Genomic DNA, 16167 nt, shown 5'->3' with positions numbered 1-16167 from the left:
TCCAGCCCCCTAAGTTATAGAATAAGGGCACGGGTCACAGTGGGACTGAGCAATGCCCTGGTGTGAGGCAACTTAGGTGTGCAGGTGATCCAGACAGTGTCTGGCAATGGTTCCCATGCACCCACTGCAGACTGGAGCAGGGGCCCAGCCCTCCACGTGCTGCTCCACAGGGGGCTGGGGGGACCCAGCTGTCACCCCTGCGTGGCTCTGCTTGGTTGTGGCTGCCGAGCTCCAGCCGCCTCCAGTTGGGAGCTACGGCCGTGTTCGGGGGTTGTGGGTACTGACCTGCCCCAAGGGCTCCATAAGCACAGGGCCCAGCTGTGTGCCCATGCTGTGCTGCAGGTTGGAGTTCAGCTGGGGCAGGGTGAGCTGAGATACAAGGGGCCATGCTCGTCCTTGTGGAGCTGTGGTCACTGCTGGGCTTCTTGCCTTGGGCACTGCTGGGGATGGGGCACCTACAGCTTCTCTGGGCAGCCTGTGCCAGGGCCTCACCACCCTCTGAGTGAAGAATTTCTTCTTTACATCTAACTTAAACCCACCACCTTTCAGTTTAAAAATGTCATTGTTTCTTAGCACTATGTTTTGCAGCATTTGAGGTATTTCGCAGAGTCACGGAACTGCTGGGGTTGAAAGAGACATCCAGAGATCCTCCAGTCCAACCCCCCCCCTGCTGAATCGGGTTCCCTGCAGTAGGTTACACAGCAAAGTGTCCTGGCAGGATCTGAATGTCTCCAGAGGAGACTCCACCACCTCTCTGGGCAGCTTCTTCCAGTGCTCGGCCAGCCTCAAAGCGAAGCAGTTTTTCCTCATGTTCAGACGGAACTTCTTATGTTCCAGCTTGTGCTTGCTGCCCCTTGTCCCATCAATGAGCAATGCTGAAAAGAGCCTGGCCCTGTCCACTTGGCTCCTGCCCTTTGGTCTTCTCCAGGCTGAACAGTCCCAGGTCCCTCAGCCTTTCCTCATACGGGGGATGCTCCAGGACCCTCATCATCTTTGCAGCCCTCTATTGGGCTCTCTCCAGCAGTTCCCTGGTCTGTCTTGAACTGAGGAGCCCAAAACTGGGCATGGTGCTCCAAATGTGGCCTCACTTCTCTCACACTGCTGCCCACTCTCATTGCAGTGCTCCCCAGGATACCACTGGCCTTCTTGTCCACAGGGGCACACCACTGTCAGCAGACACCCAGGTCCTTCTCTTAGAGCCCGTTTGCAGCAGCTCAGCCCCTAACCTGAGCTGATGCATGCTGTTATTCCTTACCAGGTGTAGGATCCTACACTTGCTTTTGTTGAACCTCATTGGGTTACTCTCTGTCCAGCTCTCCACTCTGTCCATATCCTGTTGAATGGCAGCACAGCCTTCTGGTGCGTCAGCCCTTCATCTAGGTCACTGTTGAAGATGTTGAACAAGACTGGAGCCATGCTGAACATGACAGGAGCCATTTCAGGTGTTTCTGTGAATTGCTGCAGTGCAAATGCTCTGGTGCCCTGCAGTGAGATGGGACCAAAGCCTGCTCTGGAAGGTGGGCAGTGGCTATTTCCTCCCCACCGTTTCTCCAAGCCCCAACTACCAACACTGGTGAGCTTCCTGGAAGCTTCTTCTCTGAGCCATTACCAAAATGGGGCCCAAATCAGCGTTTCCTGCTCCTGGCTCTGCTTGCTGCTGTGCCGGGCAGTGGCACTCATGGTGCCACGTGCTGGAATGTTTGTGCTGAGGAAGCAGAGCGTGCCGTGGCCACGGCTCTCTATTCCTGTCCTCCAGCTGCTGTTTGGCCGAAGTGGCCGCATGTTTTCGGCCCGGCTACAATTTTTAGCAAGAGAAACTGCTGCCCCTGGGCCCTGTGGCTGCGGTCAGCACATCTGGGAGATTGCAGGCCCAGCTGCGGGGCTGGCTGCACGTGGCAGCACCCACGCACCCACACCGCCCCTCCAAACACACCAAAAACATGGCAGAAACGCTTAAACCTTGCGTTCAGCCCATGCAAAGGCTGCAGAAGGATAGGAAGGCCATCTGCAAGCCCATGGATGGGGTTTGCTCAGCGCAGGGCAGCTGCTGGCTGCATCCTCCTGCCTCCTCCGTGCATGCTGTGGTTGCCCCAGGGCTCAAACCCCTCCCCAAAAAGCTCAGTCAGACACCCCAGGCCAGCCCATGTCACCAGCCCTGTGCCATCCCCTGCCCAGCCCCTGCGCCCTGTCTGCTCCCAAGCCACAAGCCCTGAGGTGGGGGCTTAAACAGAGCTGAAGCTCAGCTCACATTGTTTACATTGCTTTGTGGCCCACCTGCATCGGGAAACATGGCTTCTAACAGGCAACATCAAGCAGAAAACAAGTGTTTGCTTCCCTTCCAAAGCAGGTGTGTCGCTCTGTTGGGAGTTTTATTTTGTAAACCTGCTAAAATTGAGATGATAAATATTTTTCCGCAGCACAAAGGTGTTTATTTCAGCCTGTTTACAACCTGTTGACAAGCTCAGGGTCTCAGTTTGGAGCTGTTTACCCCTCACAGGCTGTGTACATTTCCAGATAACACCATCCCAGCTGTGCAACAGGCGGCTGCTGTTTTGCCACAGCCATGCAAATGTTCTCCTCTTTGCAAGCAGGCTGTTTCGGTCAGGTGGTGCTGGCAGCTGAGCCCGCCTAAAACATTTATTGATTTAATTTAATTTCTCTTTAATTGCGGCGTTGATGGCTCTGCGATTCCTACAGCTGAGGCTCTGCTGCAGGGGAATACCCAAAACTCCGTTTCATCTCCAAGATTCAGGGAAACCTGCTCCATATTTTGGGCATCTCCAGCCTGCCGTGGACAGTGGAAACAGGCAGGAATCCTGAGGATTAACTCAGGATTTGGGGTGACGCGTGATGGGAGTGGGCAGGGGTGGCACATAGGGGCAAAAGACACAGATGGAGCAGTGTGGACCCAGCCCCACGTGTGTGGGTCTGCCTGGAGGGCACCCATCACCTGACGGTTTGGGGTTGTGTGTGTGTAACTGTGTGTACGTGTGTGTAAGTGTGTGTAACTGTGTGTACGTGTGTGTACATGTGTGTAAGTGTGTGTACGTGTGCACCTCGTGCCGTATGCCCGGGCTGTAGGCACCCACCCAAGCAGTGCCAAGCTCTGTCTGGCAAAGCCCCAACCTGAGGCATGTGGCATGGCGGCCATTTTGCGCGGCACTCGCTCTGCTTTCCACGTCAGTGCTTTCTGGAGACTGTTTCATTTCCTTTTTTTGGCCAGCGTGGGCCCCCCAGCTTCAGTTTCTGATTGGAGACTGAGGAGTAAATTTAGCTCGGGGATGCCCCGGCCTCACAGCTGCACGGTGGGGCTGAGCGTGCTGCACCTCGGCAGAGCTGTGCCTTCCTGGAAGGGCTGGGTGGCCCTGGGCCTGGTGCTTGCCTTCACCCCAGGCCCTGCCTGCTCCCAGGGCTATTATGAGCCCCCAGCTCTTGCTTTCGGGTTTCAGCCAGCTGCCCACAGTAACCCAGCTCTTTGTGTGGCCCCAGCTGTGCTGATGGAGCTGCACCACGCACCCTGCTCTGCTGCTGCCACGTCGCCAGGCGAGCTGAGCCCCATGTGCTGGTGGGATGTTGGGGCTCAACGGCTGCAAGACTGGGAGTGATGTGTGGGGAACAAAGCTCATCCCCTCTGGTCTGGGGCATGAATGTGGAAGGGACCCAGCCTGACTGTATTCTGGTAGTGGGGGTGCGCAGCCCCCTGTGCGATCGGGGCCCATGCTAGCACTGCCTGCCTCCATCTGCAGCTAATTAAAGCCTTCCTGAAGCATCTCATTTACTAAATTAGGTCTCTCTTGGTTTTAAATTAATGGCAAGCCAGAAAAGAGAAGAAAAAAAAAGGTGACTGTTTAAAATTTCACCAAAGGACACGACAGAGCGAGAGCTGCAGCTGGGTGCAGAGCCCCAGGTTTGCTTTCTATCTGTGTTTCTGCTCATTAGCAAAGCCCAGCACTGTCCAGAGGGCTCGTCCTGGGCTCAGCTGTGTCCCCACTGCCAGACCCGGCTGTCCCAGCCCTGAGGTCCCACTGAGTGCCACTGTGGGTGCCATGCAGCCCTGCTGTGAGGGCCAGGGCCATGGTGCTGTGATGAATAATTCAGCACGCGCTCCTCAGTGTGTTGTTGCTTCTGGAAATGGTTTAGCAAAATCTTTTAATCAATAATTAGTGAGGTTGTCCTCATGAGTGCGAGGCGCGAAGGCAGAGCTTGGCTTGCAGTCTGCAGCTTTCAAAGTGGAGCCCATGAGAAATCTCTGCCCAGCGCCTGGTTCCCCGTGCTTTGGTGATTTTATCCAGCATGAGCAGCTGCCTCAGGGCACAATTTGGTAAATCCATCACTAAGAACTAAGCTTTCAGCTTCCTGAGTGTGGAAAAAGCCCCAAAGTCACCATTTCTGTGCCAATCTCAGGGCTCATGTCAATCCAGCATGACAGTCTGAAGGGCTCAGCTTGGCAGGCATGGGCAGAGGGCAGTGATTTGGGCACAGGGGCATGAGGACAGCACAGCCCTGTGTGGCAGAGTCTACACACAGCAAGGGGAGAATGAAGACTGCTGATTCCCTGTGCAAATCCTGAAAAAAAAGCCATACTCATAGAGCAGAAAGCAGGAATTCACATTCAACTGCAAAAACTTCGTCGCTGGGGAAAGAAAATGAAGTTCAGCCACATCCCACCCATCAGACACTAAACCCACTGTCACGAATGCCTGCCCATGGAGCTGGGAGATCCCAGCCCTTCTCCAAACTGGATAAAAGTCCCCCAGATTACAGAATTGTCACAACTCTACTGCAGAGAAAATGGCCAGCCAAGCTTTCAGTGCATATGCAGCCATGTAGAAACCTCAGCTCTGACAGCAGAACTGGCCCCATGTCCTGTATCCCACCAGTGGCTGGATGGAAACATAGGGTGGGTGGGATGGCTGGAGGTGCTGGAGTGGCTGGGATGGATGGACATTGATGTAGATAGAATGGATGGTTGTGTTGGATTTGCTGAGGCAGATCAGCACAGTGATGTAGATGGAAGGATTGGAGATGCTGGAGTGTGCAGGTTGGATGGAGGTGCTGCGATGGATGTGATGGACGGACGTGTTTGGGTGGGTGGAATGCATGGAGATATTGGTGTAGATTGAATAGATGGGTAGATGTGTCGAGGTGGGCAGCATCGGTGGAGATTGAGTGGGACAAGACTGATGGACTCAGTAAGGACAGATGCTCCTCAGCAAGGAGGACACACAGCTGACAAGCTGTGCACAGCAGTGCTTTCTGCTTGCTGGCTTGCAGGCTGTGCTCAGAGCTGCCCTACAGGGGCCACTGCAAAATCTCCCTGGGGAATAGGGACGGGGATAGGGGACAGGGCTGGGGTGTACACAAGGCATGTGGTGTGGAGAGTCAGGCTGCTGCAGGCACAGGGCACAAAGGAGTATTCACACTGACATCCCACCCAGGGGACACCAGGGTGTCTGAACACAAGGGTACAGAGCCAGAACTACTCGTGTCCCCAGCATAAAGCAAATCTCTGCAAAGGAACTGCAGATGGCAGTGGGTGGGAGATGAGGACAGCACGGCCACAACCACGTGCTCAGTGCCAGCACAGACCTTAGGCTGCCCCCATATTGCCCCAGAGCATCCTGCCTTAGATGTTGGTGGTGCCTGGGTATACAGCAGTGTCTCCAGCGCTGAGCCATGGACCCCCCAACATTACCAGTATGTGTGTGTGCCCCCCAGCCCTTCCCCATACTGGACCCCACTCTGTGAGATGCAGACAGCACGCAAAGGGACACAGAGACATGGATGCAGAGTCAGCACTAGTTCAGTGTCATGTTTATTAATGTGACATCTGGAGGGATGGGGACAAGAGGAGGTGACAGGCAGAGGCGGATGATGGGGGCACAGTGGGGGACATCTGAGTGGGAAGTGGGGGCTGCTGCCACCAGCAGCGGCCCAGGGGGACAGGGAGGGTGAGGAACCACCGTCCTCACATCGCATCCCCAGTGGGACTAAGAGCACTCGGACCTGTTCAGGCTCTTCGTGACAGTGGAGACTTCGTGTTTGACCTTGCAGGTGTAGGTCTCGTGGCTTGACCATTCGCTGGCAGTCAGTGACAGGTAGCTGCTGGCCATGTACTGGCTGTTGCTCTGCCGCTGCGCTGCTGTGGTCTCGCCACTGCGGGTGGAGCCATCGACCTGCCACTCCACAGTCACCGGGCTGGGGTAGAAGTCGCTTAACAGGCACACCAGGGTGGCCTTGTTCTGTTCCAGCTCCTCCTTTGATGGCGGGAAGATGGTGACGGTGGGGGCCACCTTGGGCTGGCCTGCAAAAGAGAGGCAGAGCGGCCACACGTGTGTGTATGGGTGTACATGTGTGTGAGAGTCTGTACAGCAAACACATCCACCCAGCTGTACCTATTTTCATGGATATTACACATGCATATATGTATATGCACATGTATATACATATATATATGAATATGTATATGTATATGCATAAATGCATTTTATATTGTAGTTTTTTCTACAGATAAAATATATTATAGATATATAATCTATACATATACATTACATCTATAAAAATTACATAAAGCATACAGCAGACTACACATATACATATAAATGTGTTATATCTTATATATATATCTATAATAAATCTATATAATATATATAAATTTTTAAATATATAAGCAATTTTATTTTGTATACATATATATGTATACATATATATACATATACATACATATATATGCACACATAAAATTTCAACCATATGTATTTGGGTGAATCTGATTCAGCTTTGGAACTCTGGTTAACTGCCATAGACCCCTTTCTTTCCTGCTGCAAGGCTACTTTTAAATTTTAATTAAAGTTTTAAAGAAAAGCACTCAATTTTCAGGCTATTTCTGCCTCAAGACGTTCAGACTTGTCTCAGAAAAAGTACAATTAAAAACTGCCACGAGGAAGGCAAGATTTACTCTTTCTCAGAGTGTTCATCCAACAAATTACAGCCAAATCTTTATCTATATACACATCTATATCTTCATTCACATCTACACCAGAAAATGGGGGAGAAGTGCCCCATTAAAAACTTTCCACTGAGGATTTGCTGAACTGCACTTGTTTTTGGACTTATGCCCTAGGTAATTTGGATCAGATTGGGTTTTTTTCAGGCAATTTTTTCAAAAAATCAAAAAATATATTTTTCTCTCTCTCTTTATATATATATATAATATTTTATATATATATATATATATACAAAAAAAAAAATAAAAAAAAATTACAAAATATTCCTGTCAGTTTTTTCAGCAGAATAACCTTTGATTTTTGACAGCACTTACCTGGACAGTGTGCTTGAAACCTCAGAAACATTGAATTTCACCCCAAGGACACTGTTTCAGTGACACTTGGGCTCCCATGGCACTGGAGCCAACCAAAGTCCCCAGTGAGAGACCGGACCGGGGACAAAGGTCGTAGTCCTTCGGACTAAGAGGGAAGGACTAACAACTCACAACTAATTTCTTGACAAAGACAAAAACTTTGTCTTCTGATCAACCTAAACACCATTTCTGAAATCGTGTGTCAGAGACAGACCTCAGGCACAATTTCTGGTCAAATTTTAAGAATTTTCCATTGACAAAATAACCCCAAGTCCTCCACGGCGCACGCCAGAGCCCTCCTGGTCGGCAGGGACAAGACTCAGCCCAGTCTGCCGCGCTGAGCGCCCGTCCCTGCGCTGGGGGCAGACCCCAGCCTGCCGCCAAGACTGGGAAAAATCCCCAAATCGCCAAAAATCGACCAAATGTCACAATTTCACAACGGGGGAAGAAAGACCGAGACGAGGTCAGCGACTCACCTAGGACGGTCAGGGTGGTCCCGGACCCGAATATACCACACAGTGATACGGAGCAATGCAAAAACCTCCCACTTCGTGGCAGGAGCAGCTCTGGGTCCCGTGGAGGTGGCAGGATGAGGGGACGGGTCAGAAGTGATGGGATGGCAGTGTCCTGATGGACAAAGCAGAAGGGAGATGATGGGCTGGACACAATAGGATGAAGGTGACGGAATGGACACAGGATGGTGGTGCTGGGGGCTGGTATGGGAGGCGTGTCCCTATGGCAGCCACGCAGAGCATCCAGGCGCTGCAGACAAGAAATGTCCCCGGGGATCCTGGTGCCATGCACTACTGCCTCCAGCCCCCCAGCTGCCTTCTCACAGAGTGAATAAGGATGTTCAGTACCAAGGACGCAATCAGGAGGGACTGCAGATTTCAGAGAACCAGAAGACACTTGCAACAGCACAGAGCATTCAGACCGTACAACCTTCTTTCAGGGAAAGGTGCAAGAGCACATTTCAGTGTGGCTAGGCAGACCAAGGATGTACTGCCACAGCCACAGTTGGATAAAACAACAAAACCAACCAAAAAAAACAAAGCCTGTGAAGAGCCCAAGCACCCACTTGGTGCTGGGCAAGACTGTAAGTGAACACAGAGCAACTTCCTGAGGATGATCAGTTGATTCCTGAGGTCCACCAGGGAAATACTTGCAGTGATACATGGCCATGCAGAAGCAGCCTGAGCAGTGGCCCATTCCCAGCCTCATGAGTGGCTGAGCCCTGCTGCTTGCTGTAAATCACAGAGCACAGATGGTGTTCGTGCACTCTCCTCATCTCTTCCAAGGGATTTCCAGTAGCTGTGCCACTGTTGGTCAAGGTCTTGACTGAAGGCATGTCAACCTGCCACAAGCACCCACCAAAAAATGTTCTTGCCTGTCGGCCAGTTTTAGTGCAGCCCTTTCACTTCAGGCCTGTCTGTTTTGATAGCTTTACTCTCGTTGATGTTGTCCTTCCAGCTCACTGGGCCCAGCTTTATCCCATCGCTGCACCACTGCCCTGTCCCTGCTGCCCACATCTCCCCCAAGAGAGGAAAAGAAAATGTGAAAAGGATGTTGATGCCTAACCAGAGCTGCTAGAGCCAAGGCACTGGCTTAAAAATGAACTGACAAATGTGCAAATGTTGTGGTTTGTGCAAGTGGTTATAGAAAGCGGCAGAGTTGGTGAATCTCCTGAGTCACTAGAAAATGAATGATGCATCAAAGATTTTGTGGTTGGAAGCACTTTCTGTTACAAATGTTTGGTTTTTCTCTGGGAAGGCTTAGGTGCAACTGATTGGTGCAAGTGACACAGACTCATTGAAACTGACTGTGCAAAGTATATAACTGAAGTATGTGATGCCATATGCTATGGATAAATACCAGTTTCTGGGTATTTCTGAGACTTTTGTGAGGTTTCAGTTTGATTTTAGGGGAGGACTCCAAGGGTACTCAGAAGTCCAGCTCTTTTCCTCAGAGGAATGCATGTAAGAGAACCAGTGCTGTGCTGATGTACCAGCTGAGTAGTGATGGCCCTCCAGCAGGGACTGGGCAGGTGGTCTCAGTAGGAGCAGGGGCAGATGAGGAGCTTCCAGCCCAGTGCATGCAGGGAACACTGCAAATTGTGGATGTAGGATTGGAGGGAGGCAGCCAGCAGGGGCCAGGGTACAGCCTGGCAGCACAAGAGAACATGGGCCCTGCAGCAAGGGGCAGAGATTGAGGTGGGACTTCTGAGACAGACAGTAAAAACCACAAGCTGCTCCTTGCACTGAAAAGGAGGTTTTTGTATCATTTCCCCATTGCTTTGTGTCACCGTGCAGCAGTACTGCTGCTGTCGTAGCTCCCACAGTAATAGACAGCCTCGTCCTCGGCTTGGACCCCATTGATGGTTAATGTGGCTGTGGAGCCGGATATGGAACCGGAGAATCGTGAAGGGATGTTTGAGGGTCTGTTGGTGTTGCGATAGATCACAGTGACAGGGGCACTGCCAGGTGACTTCTGCTGGTACCAGCCATAATAGTTGTTACTACCCCCGGTGCAGGTGATCGTGACGGTGTCTCCCGGGTTCTTCGACAGCGACGCCGACTGAGTCAGCGCTGCCTGCACCAGGGAACCTGGAGAGGGAGAGGAGAGAGGGGAGAAAACGGCCATCAGCGATTGCCCGACACGCACAGCCCTCCCCGCGCAGCAGGGGGACAGAGCCCCGTGCCCAAAGTCCCCGACCGGGCGCAACGAGTACCTGAGCTGTGGGCGAGCACCGCCAGGAGGAGAGGAGCCCAGGCCATGGCGCAATCCCAGTAGCTGTGTGTCCCCACGCCGATGGGGCTGCGCTGTGGACCTCGACGCCCTTTTATACCCGCGTCCTTCCGCAGCACGCCCCCCATGCAAATAACTCCCTGTGCTCCCAGCCACGTCCTACGCCTCTCCCCACACCTCCCTGCCCGCTCCTGGCCCAGCCCCTGCACTGTGGCACAGCGGGGTTGGCCAGGCGTTGCAGCGGGGACACGTGGCGGCACCCAGGCGCTCAGCAGCCCCAAAGTGAGCCCAAAGTGCTGTGGTACCAAAGTGCCGGGGAGAGCCGGACCAGCGGGGCATGGCGGGAACAAGCCATGGCTCCCTTCATAGAATCACAGAATCACCGAATCACCAAGGTTAGAAAAGACCTCTAAGATCCTCCAGTCCAACCATCCACCTATCACCAATATTTTCCATTAAACCACATCCTCCACTACAACATCTAAACGTTTCTTGAACCGCTGCCTGCAGCGCTGCCCCATTTCACCCTAAGACATGTGATGCCCTGCCCTGGGCATGCTGGGTTTTAGCAGGTGGTAGTGCCTGAGCAGAAAAGGCCCTGGGGGCTGGCAGGACCCTCAGCAGCAGCAGTGCAGCCAACAAAGGGCTTGTACTGGAAAGGAAGCTCTGTGGTGAAGGCCTCAGAGCATCACTTATCCATGGGATTACTGCTTTGGGGCAGGAATGAAACAGAGCTGAGTAGAATTATCCAGCGGTGGCACCAGAGTCAATAGGCAAAGGCTGAAATACAGGGAACAACCAGAATATAGAATGGTTGGGCTAAGAGGGACCTCAAAGCCTACCCAGCTCCAAGCCATGCCAGGCAGGGACACCTCCCACCAGAACAGGCTGTCCGTAGCCCATCCAGCCTGGCCTTGGGCCCTGCCAGGAAGGAAGCATCCAATACTTCTCTGGTCAACTTGTTACAGTGCTTCATCACCTCTGAGTGAAGAATTTCTTCTTCATAGCTAACCTAAATCTACCCTCTTTCTGTTTGAAACCATTTCTCCTTGTCATGTTGCTACAGGTCCTTGTATAAAGTCTCTCTCCATCTTTCTCATGAGCCTACTTTAAGCACTGACAGGCTGCAGGGAGGTTGCCCCAGAGCCTTCTCCAGACCCAGCTCTCGTAGCCTTTCTTCGTAGAAGAGGTGTTCCAGCCCACTGATCATTTTTGTTGAACACTGTTCAATAGAGCAAAACACTCTTTTTTGCTGCAAGGCTGATCAAACGTTGGAACACGTGTCCCAGATAGCTGTGAAGTCTCCATCCTTGGTGACCTTCACAACCTGCCTGGGCAGGTCCTGGTCAGCCTGCAGCAGCTGCCCCAGCATGGAGCGGGGTGCGAGGAGATGATCTCCAGCGGCTCCACCAGCTCCAGCCATTTGGGGCTTTCCCCAGCCCCAGCACCTGCACTTCTTCCTCTTTGCTCTGCCGCTCTCTTGCCTGGGCTCACAACCCTGGTATCAGCCCCATCTCAATGCCTTCCCCTCTCTCCAGGCCTCTGTCTGCCTGAACAACAGAGCCCTTGGTCCCAACACCATGTCCCACACAGAGGCCAATGGGCTGGGGTCCCAGGGGTGATATCCCTGTGAGTGGCACAGAGGAGATGTGCTACAATAGCAGCACAGCCTGATCCTCCACACAGGTACAATTGTTGCTCCATGACCACGTCCAAGCTGCAGCAGCAGGCACCTGAGGAGCCCTGGAACCTCAGCAGCTCCGTCTTTCATTTCCCTGTTGCCAGAACTCTCTATGGCCATGGCCAGTGCCTCTTTCTCTGCCAGAGCAGTAAGAAACAGCTTTGTCTTGGGCTCCTGTGAAGATTAACATGACAACAGAGCAGAGCAGGTCTCTGTTGGTGCCAGGGTTATGGTCTGAGCAGAGCTGAGCCCTGGAGCACTGTTCATGCACAGGGTACTGCTATTACCCCAGGCAGGTGCTGCTCAAGCACAGCCAGAAGCCCCCACTACTACCGATGCCTGCAGGTCTCCCCAGGCACGTGCACACACCCCGGCTGCCAGGGATGGCTCAGCAGCCCGTGTCTGCCCTGCTTATGGGCTGTTGGGTATTTATGCGCCAAGCTTGCCCAAGGCCTGGCTTTTGGCCACCTTCAGGAGGAAGAAACGAGCATGAGGCAGAAGCAACACTGCAACAGCAACACAGGGAGGCAAGATGGGTGGGCAGCAGGAGATGGGGTCCAGGGGCTATGTGCAGTGTAGGGCAGGGACAGGGATGCTGGAACCATCCCCTCCCTGAGTGATGGGCACAGTCCTGAGGCTCTACAGGAGGACAGAGCAGGGCACCTAGCGTAGCCACCTGCAGCACAGCACTGGGCCATGCCTGGGAGTTGTGTCACCAGAATAATGGCACAGCAAAGGCTGCCAGCTGCTCCCTGAGATGTCAGGTCTGTGTATCCTTTTCCATTACTCTGTGTCACTGTGGCACCAGTACCGCTGCTGTCTTCATTCCCACAGTAATAGACAGCCTCGTCCTTAGCTTGGACCCCAGTGATGGTTAACGTGCCCGTGGAACTGGAGAATCGTGAAGGGATACTTGAGGGTCCCTCATCATCATAGCAGATCACAGTGACAGAGGCACTGCCAGGTGCCTTCTGCTGGTACCAGCCATAGCTGTTGATAATCAGATTCTGATTATCTTAGGTGTGGGTGTCTTGATATCCCATATGTGACTGTGGGCACAGGGCCTCATCTCACAGCCTGGGGAGGGCTGTGTGTGTCAGACGCTGGCTGAGCTCCACTTTCTCCCCTCTCTCCTCTCCCTCTCCAGGTTCCCTGGTTCAGGCAGCGCTGACTCTGCCAGCCTCAGTGTCAGCAAACCTGGGAGGAACCGTCAAGATCACCTGCTCCGGGGGTTACAGCAACTATGAAGACTGGCACCAACAGAAGACACCTGGCAGTGTCCCTGTCACTGTGATCTATGATAGCAGCAGCAGACCCTCCAACATCCCTTCACGATTCTCCGGTTCCTACTCCGGCTCCACGGCCACATTAACCATCAATGGGGTCCAAGCCGAGGATGAGGCTGTCTATTACTGTGGTGGCAGGGACAGCAGCATCACAGCAATAACACCACTGCCAGGTTTATGCTGCTGTAAATATGATGCCTGTTAACCATGGACAGAGTTGGGAACCCTCACTGCCAATCAGACCTTCAGGTCTCCTGGGGCATCCTCACAGGAACAGCAGAGACTGACAACTGCTCCCTGTGATGTTGTAGTGGAAATGCTGAGTCACAGCCTGCAGCAGTGATTGAGCACCTGGTAGAAAGACAGGGCCAACCCAGGGGAACTCAGGTGCATGCAATGTACCTGAGTGACCTGGGTCCTGGCTCCACCCCTTCCCAGACCTCATTTAAGGGTTGGCAGTGGAGATATGGGTACCTTGCTGGTGATCCCTGTGTTCTTGAGGTCTTTTAAAGGTAAGTAATTTTTATTTATCTGTTTTTGTGGCTGCTGCATTTAGGCTTGTTCTTATTTGCTGTAGCCTACAGTTGTGATGCTCTGCTTTTATTGCTTACTTCCCATCAGCTTGAGTGCTACCCATTGCAGATGTACAAAAGGTTATGTATCATTTTCTACTGCTCTGTGTCACTGTGGTACCAACATAGCTGCTGTCTGTGCTCCCGCAGTAATAGACAGCCTCGTCCTCAGCTTGGACCCCAGTGATGGTTAATGTGGCTGTGGAGCCAGATTTGGAACCGGAGAATCGTGAAGGGATGTTTGAGGGTCTGTTGGTGCTGCTATAGATCACAGTGACAGGGGCACTGCCAGGTGACTTCTGTTGGTACCAGCCATAGTTGTAGCTACTCCCAGAGCAGGTGATCTTCGTAGAATTGCTCAGAGTGATTTGGGCTGGAAGGGAGCTTTAAGACTATTTAGTTCCAATGCTTTAGGCAGGGTCACCTCCCCCTAGAACAGGTTGCTCACAGCCCCATCCAGCCTGGCCTTGAATGCTTCCAGTGAGAAGGCAGCCATAGCTGCTTTGGGCAACCTGTTTCATTGTCTTGCTATCCTTACTGTAAAGACTTTCTTGTTATTATCTAAACTAAATCTACCCTCTTCCAGTTTAAAGCCATTTCTCCTTGTCCTGTTGCTAGATGTCCCTATAGAAAGTCCCTCCCCAGCTTTCCTGTAGGTCCCCTTCAAGTACTGGAAGGCCACTGAAAGGTCCCCTGGAGCCTTGTCTTCTGCAGGCTCAAAAACCCCAGGCCTCTCAGCCTGTTCTGTAAGGGAGGTGCTCCAGTCCTCTGATCATCTTCGTGGTCCTCCTCTGGACCTGCTCCAGCAGCTCTATGTCCTTTTTGTGTTGGTGGTACCAGAGCTGGATGCGGTACTCCAGGTGGGGACCCACAAGAGTAGAACAGGGGGGTGGAATTGTATCAAATCTTAATGGCTTACTGCAGTTTTACTGACAACAAGGTGCAGCAAGCCTTCCCAGGATACCAGAGCTGTGGGCAAATGCCACCAGGAAAGGAGCCCAAGCCATGGTGCAGTTCTTACAGCTGTGCATCCCAGTGTTGTTAGGGCTATGCCATGGACCACAACTCACTCTTAAAAACTGCCCACTGTGCAGGACCCTATGATCACTATTAGCTCCTACTGCAGTGCTCTCCCTGCTCACTATGCTCTTTTTCTTGGCTTACAGGAGCTGGCTGATCATGGTTAGCTATCACTGGGTTCCAAATTAGGGAACAGTGACACAGTGAGATGGACAGCTCAGTTACTGACCTGAGTTCAAAATGGAGGCTTTCTGCACTTACTGACTTAAGGGCTGATCAGGGCTGTGGGGCTGAGGCAGATTTGTCCCCTCTGTGTGGCCATGTTTGTAAATGCTCTATACCTAGATGTATGAGATATCACTCTGCCACTTAGCCACATTGTACCCATCCTTGCAAAGACACAGCAATTTGTCATCCCCAGCCCTCCTCCATGGAGCTGCCTCTGTGCTGGGATGCTCTGGGCCGGGTTCTCATCCTTTAATGAGCCTGTGGCCATGGCTGAAGTCCCTTCTCCTTTAATAGTGGTGTTCCCCATCCCACTGCTGCTTGGGAGGCCTGTGTGTCAGGCGCTTCTTGAGCACCATTTTCTCCCCTTGCTCTTCTCCCTTTCCTGGTTCCCTGGTGCAGGCAGCAGTGCCTCAGCTGGCCTCAGTGTCAGCAAACCTAGGAGAAACTGTCACGATCACCTGCTCCGGGAGTAGCAATGCTTATGGCTGGTACCAGCAGAAGTCACCTGGCAGTGCCCCTGTCACTGTGATCTATGGTAGCACTGGTAGACCCTCAAACATCCCTTCACGATTCTCCGGTTCCCGATCCGGCTCCACAGCCACATTAACCATCACTGGGGTCCAAGCCGAGGACGAGGCTGTCTATTACTGTGGGAGCTACGACAGCAGCGGTACTGGTTATGGGTGATACAGAGAGATGTTGCACTGAATTGATGCCAAGTCTTAAAAATGCCAGCAGATGTGGGATGGGGCCCATTGCCCAAAGACCCCAGCTGGGCACAGTGGATCTTCCTAGGGCACCAGAGCTGTGGGTCAGCACAGCCAGCAGGTGAGGAGCACAGGCTGTGGCATTATCCCAGCAGCTGCCCATCCTCATGGCAATGGGTCTATGCCATGGAATCAAACTCCTTTTCATATCCTGGACTGCCCACAACACAGCCCACTCATGCAGAAGCTGCCCTCCCAGTGGCAGCTCCCATCAGATGCTCCCCCTGCCCAATGCAGCCATTTCCCTGGACCCCTGAAGACCAATTGTGGTTAATTGTCACTAAGGTCAGAAGATGAGGCTGTGGTGGCTAATACAGTAGCACTAATGCTGGTATAGAAACAAAGGAAGATGCAGAACCGAGCTGAAGACCTGAGTTAAAAACAGAGGTCTTCTGCACTTGCTGATAGGCTGAGCAAGCCTTTGGTGCTGAGGCAGATTTATGTCTTCTCTGTATGGCCACGTCTGTAAATGCCTTCCTTGGTGGACCTACCTGTATGAGAGGTTACT

The 16167-nt window shown here is 52.6% G+C and overlaps 2 protein-coding genes across 5 annotated transcripts; one reads left to right on the top strand and one right to left on the bottom strand.

Moving 5' to 3' along the window:
* Positions 1–5785: 5785 nt before the first annotated feature.
* LOC122165497 (immunoglobulin lambda-1 light chain-like) lies at positions 5786–10192 on the bottom strand. Of its 4 annotated transcripts, none has more exons than XM_042828495.1 (4): positions 10089–10192; positions 9670–9963; positions 7837–7875; positions 5786–6304 (listed from the first exon to the last, which is right to left on the bottom strand). In XM_042828495.1, exons 1-4 carry the CDS (start codon positions 10132–10134, stop codon positions 5991–5993), a joined length of 693 nt encoding a protein of 230 aa, XP_042684429.1. In that variant the 5' UTR covers positions 10135–10192; the 3' UTR covers positions 5786–5990. The 4 variants fall into 4 exon arrangements, with proteins under 4 accessions (XP_042684429.1, XP_042684430.1, XP_042684432.1 ...); XM_042828496.1 differs by having other exon boundaries at positions 9673–9963; XM_042828498.1 differs by having other exon boundaries at positions 9676–9963.
* Positions 10193–11807: 1615 nt separating this feature from the next.
* LOC122165766 (immunoglobulin lambda-1 light chain-like) lies at positions 11808–15579 on the top strand. Its single transcript, XM_042829082.1, has 3 exons — positions 11808–11934; positions 12934–13190; positions 15292–15579. The coding sequence occupies exons 1-3, from the start codon at positions 11808–11810 to the stop codon at positions 15577–15579; spliced, it is 672 nt and encodes a 223-aa protein (XP_042685016.1).
* The last annotated feature ends 588 nt before the right edge of the window (positions 15580–16167 follow it).

This window comes from Centrocercus urophasianus, unplaced genomic scaffold, assembly GCF_019232065.1.
Source record: "Centrocercus urophasianus isolate 14NV4802_14NV808 unplaced genomic scaffold, USGS_Curo_1.0 seq_30, whole genome shotgun sequence".
Lineage (NCBI taxonomy): Eukaryota > Metazoa > Chordata > Aves > Galliformes > Phasianidae > Centrocercus > Centrocercus urophasianus.
This window is presented reverse-complemented; position numbering and strand designations above follow the sequence as displayed.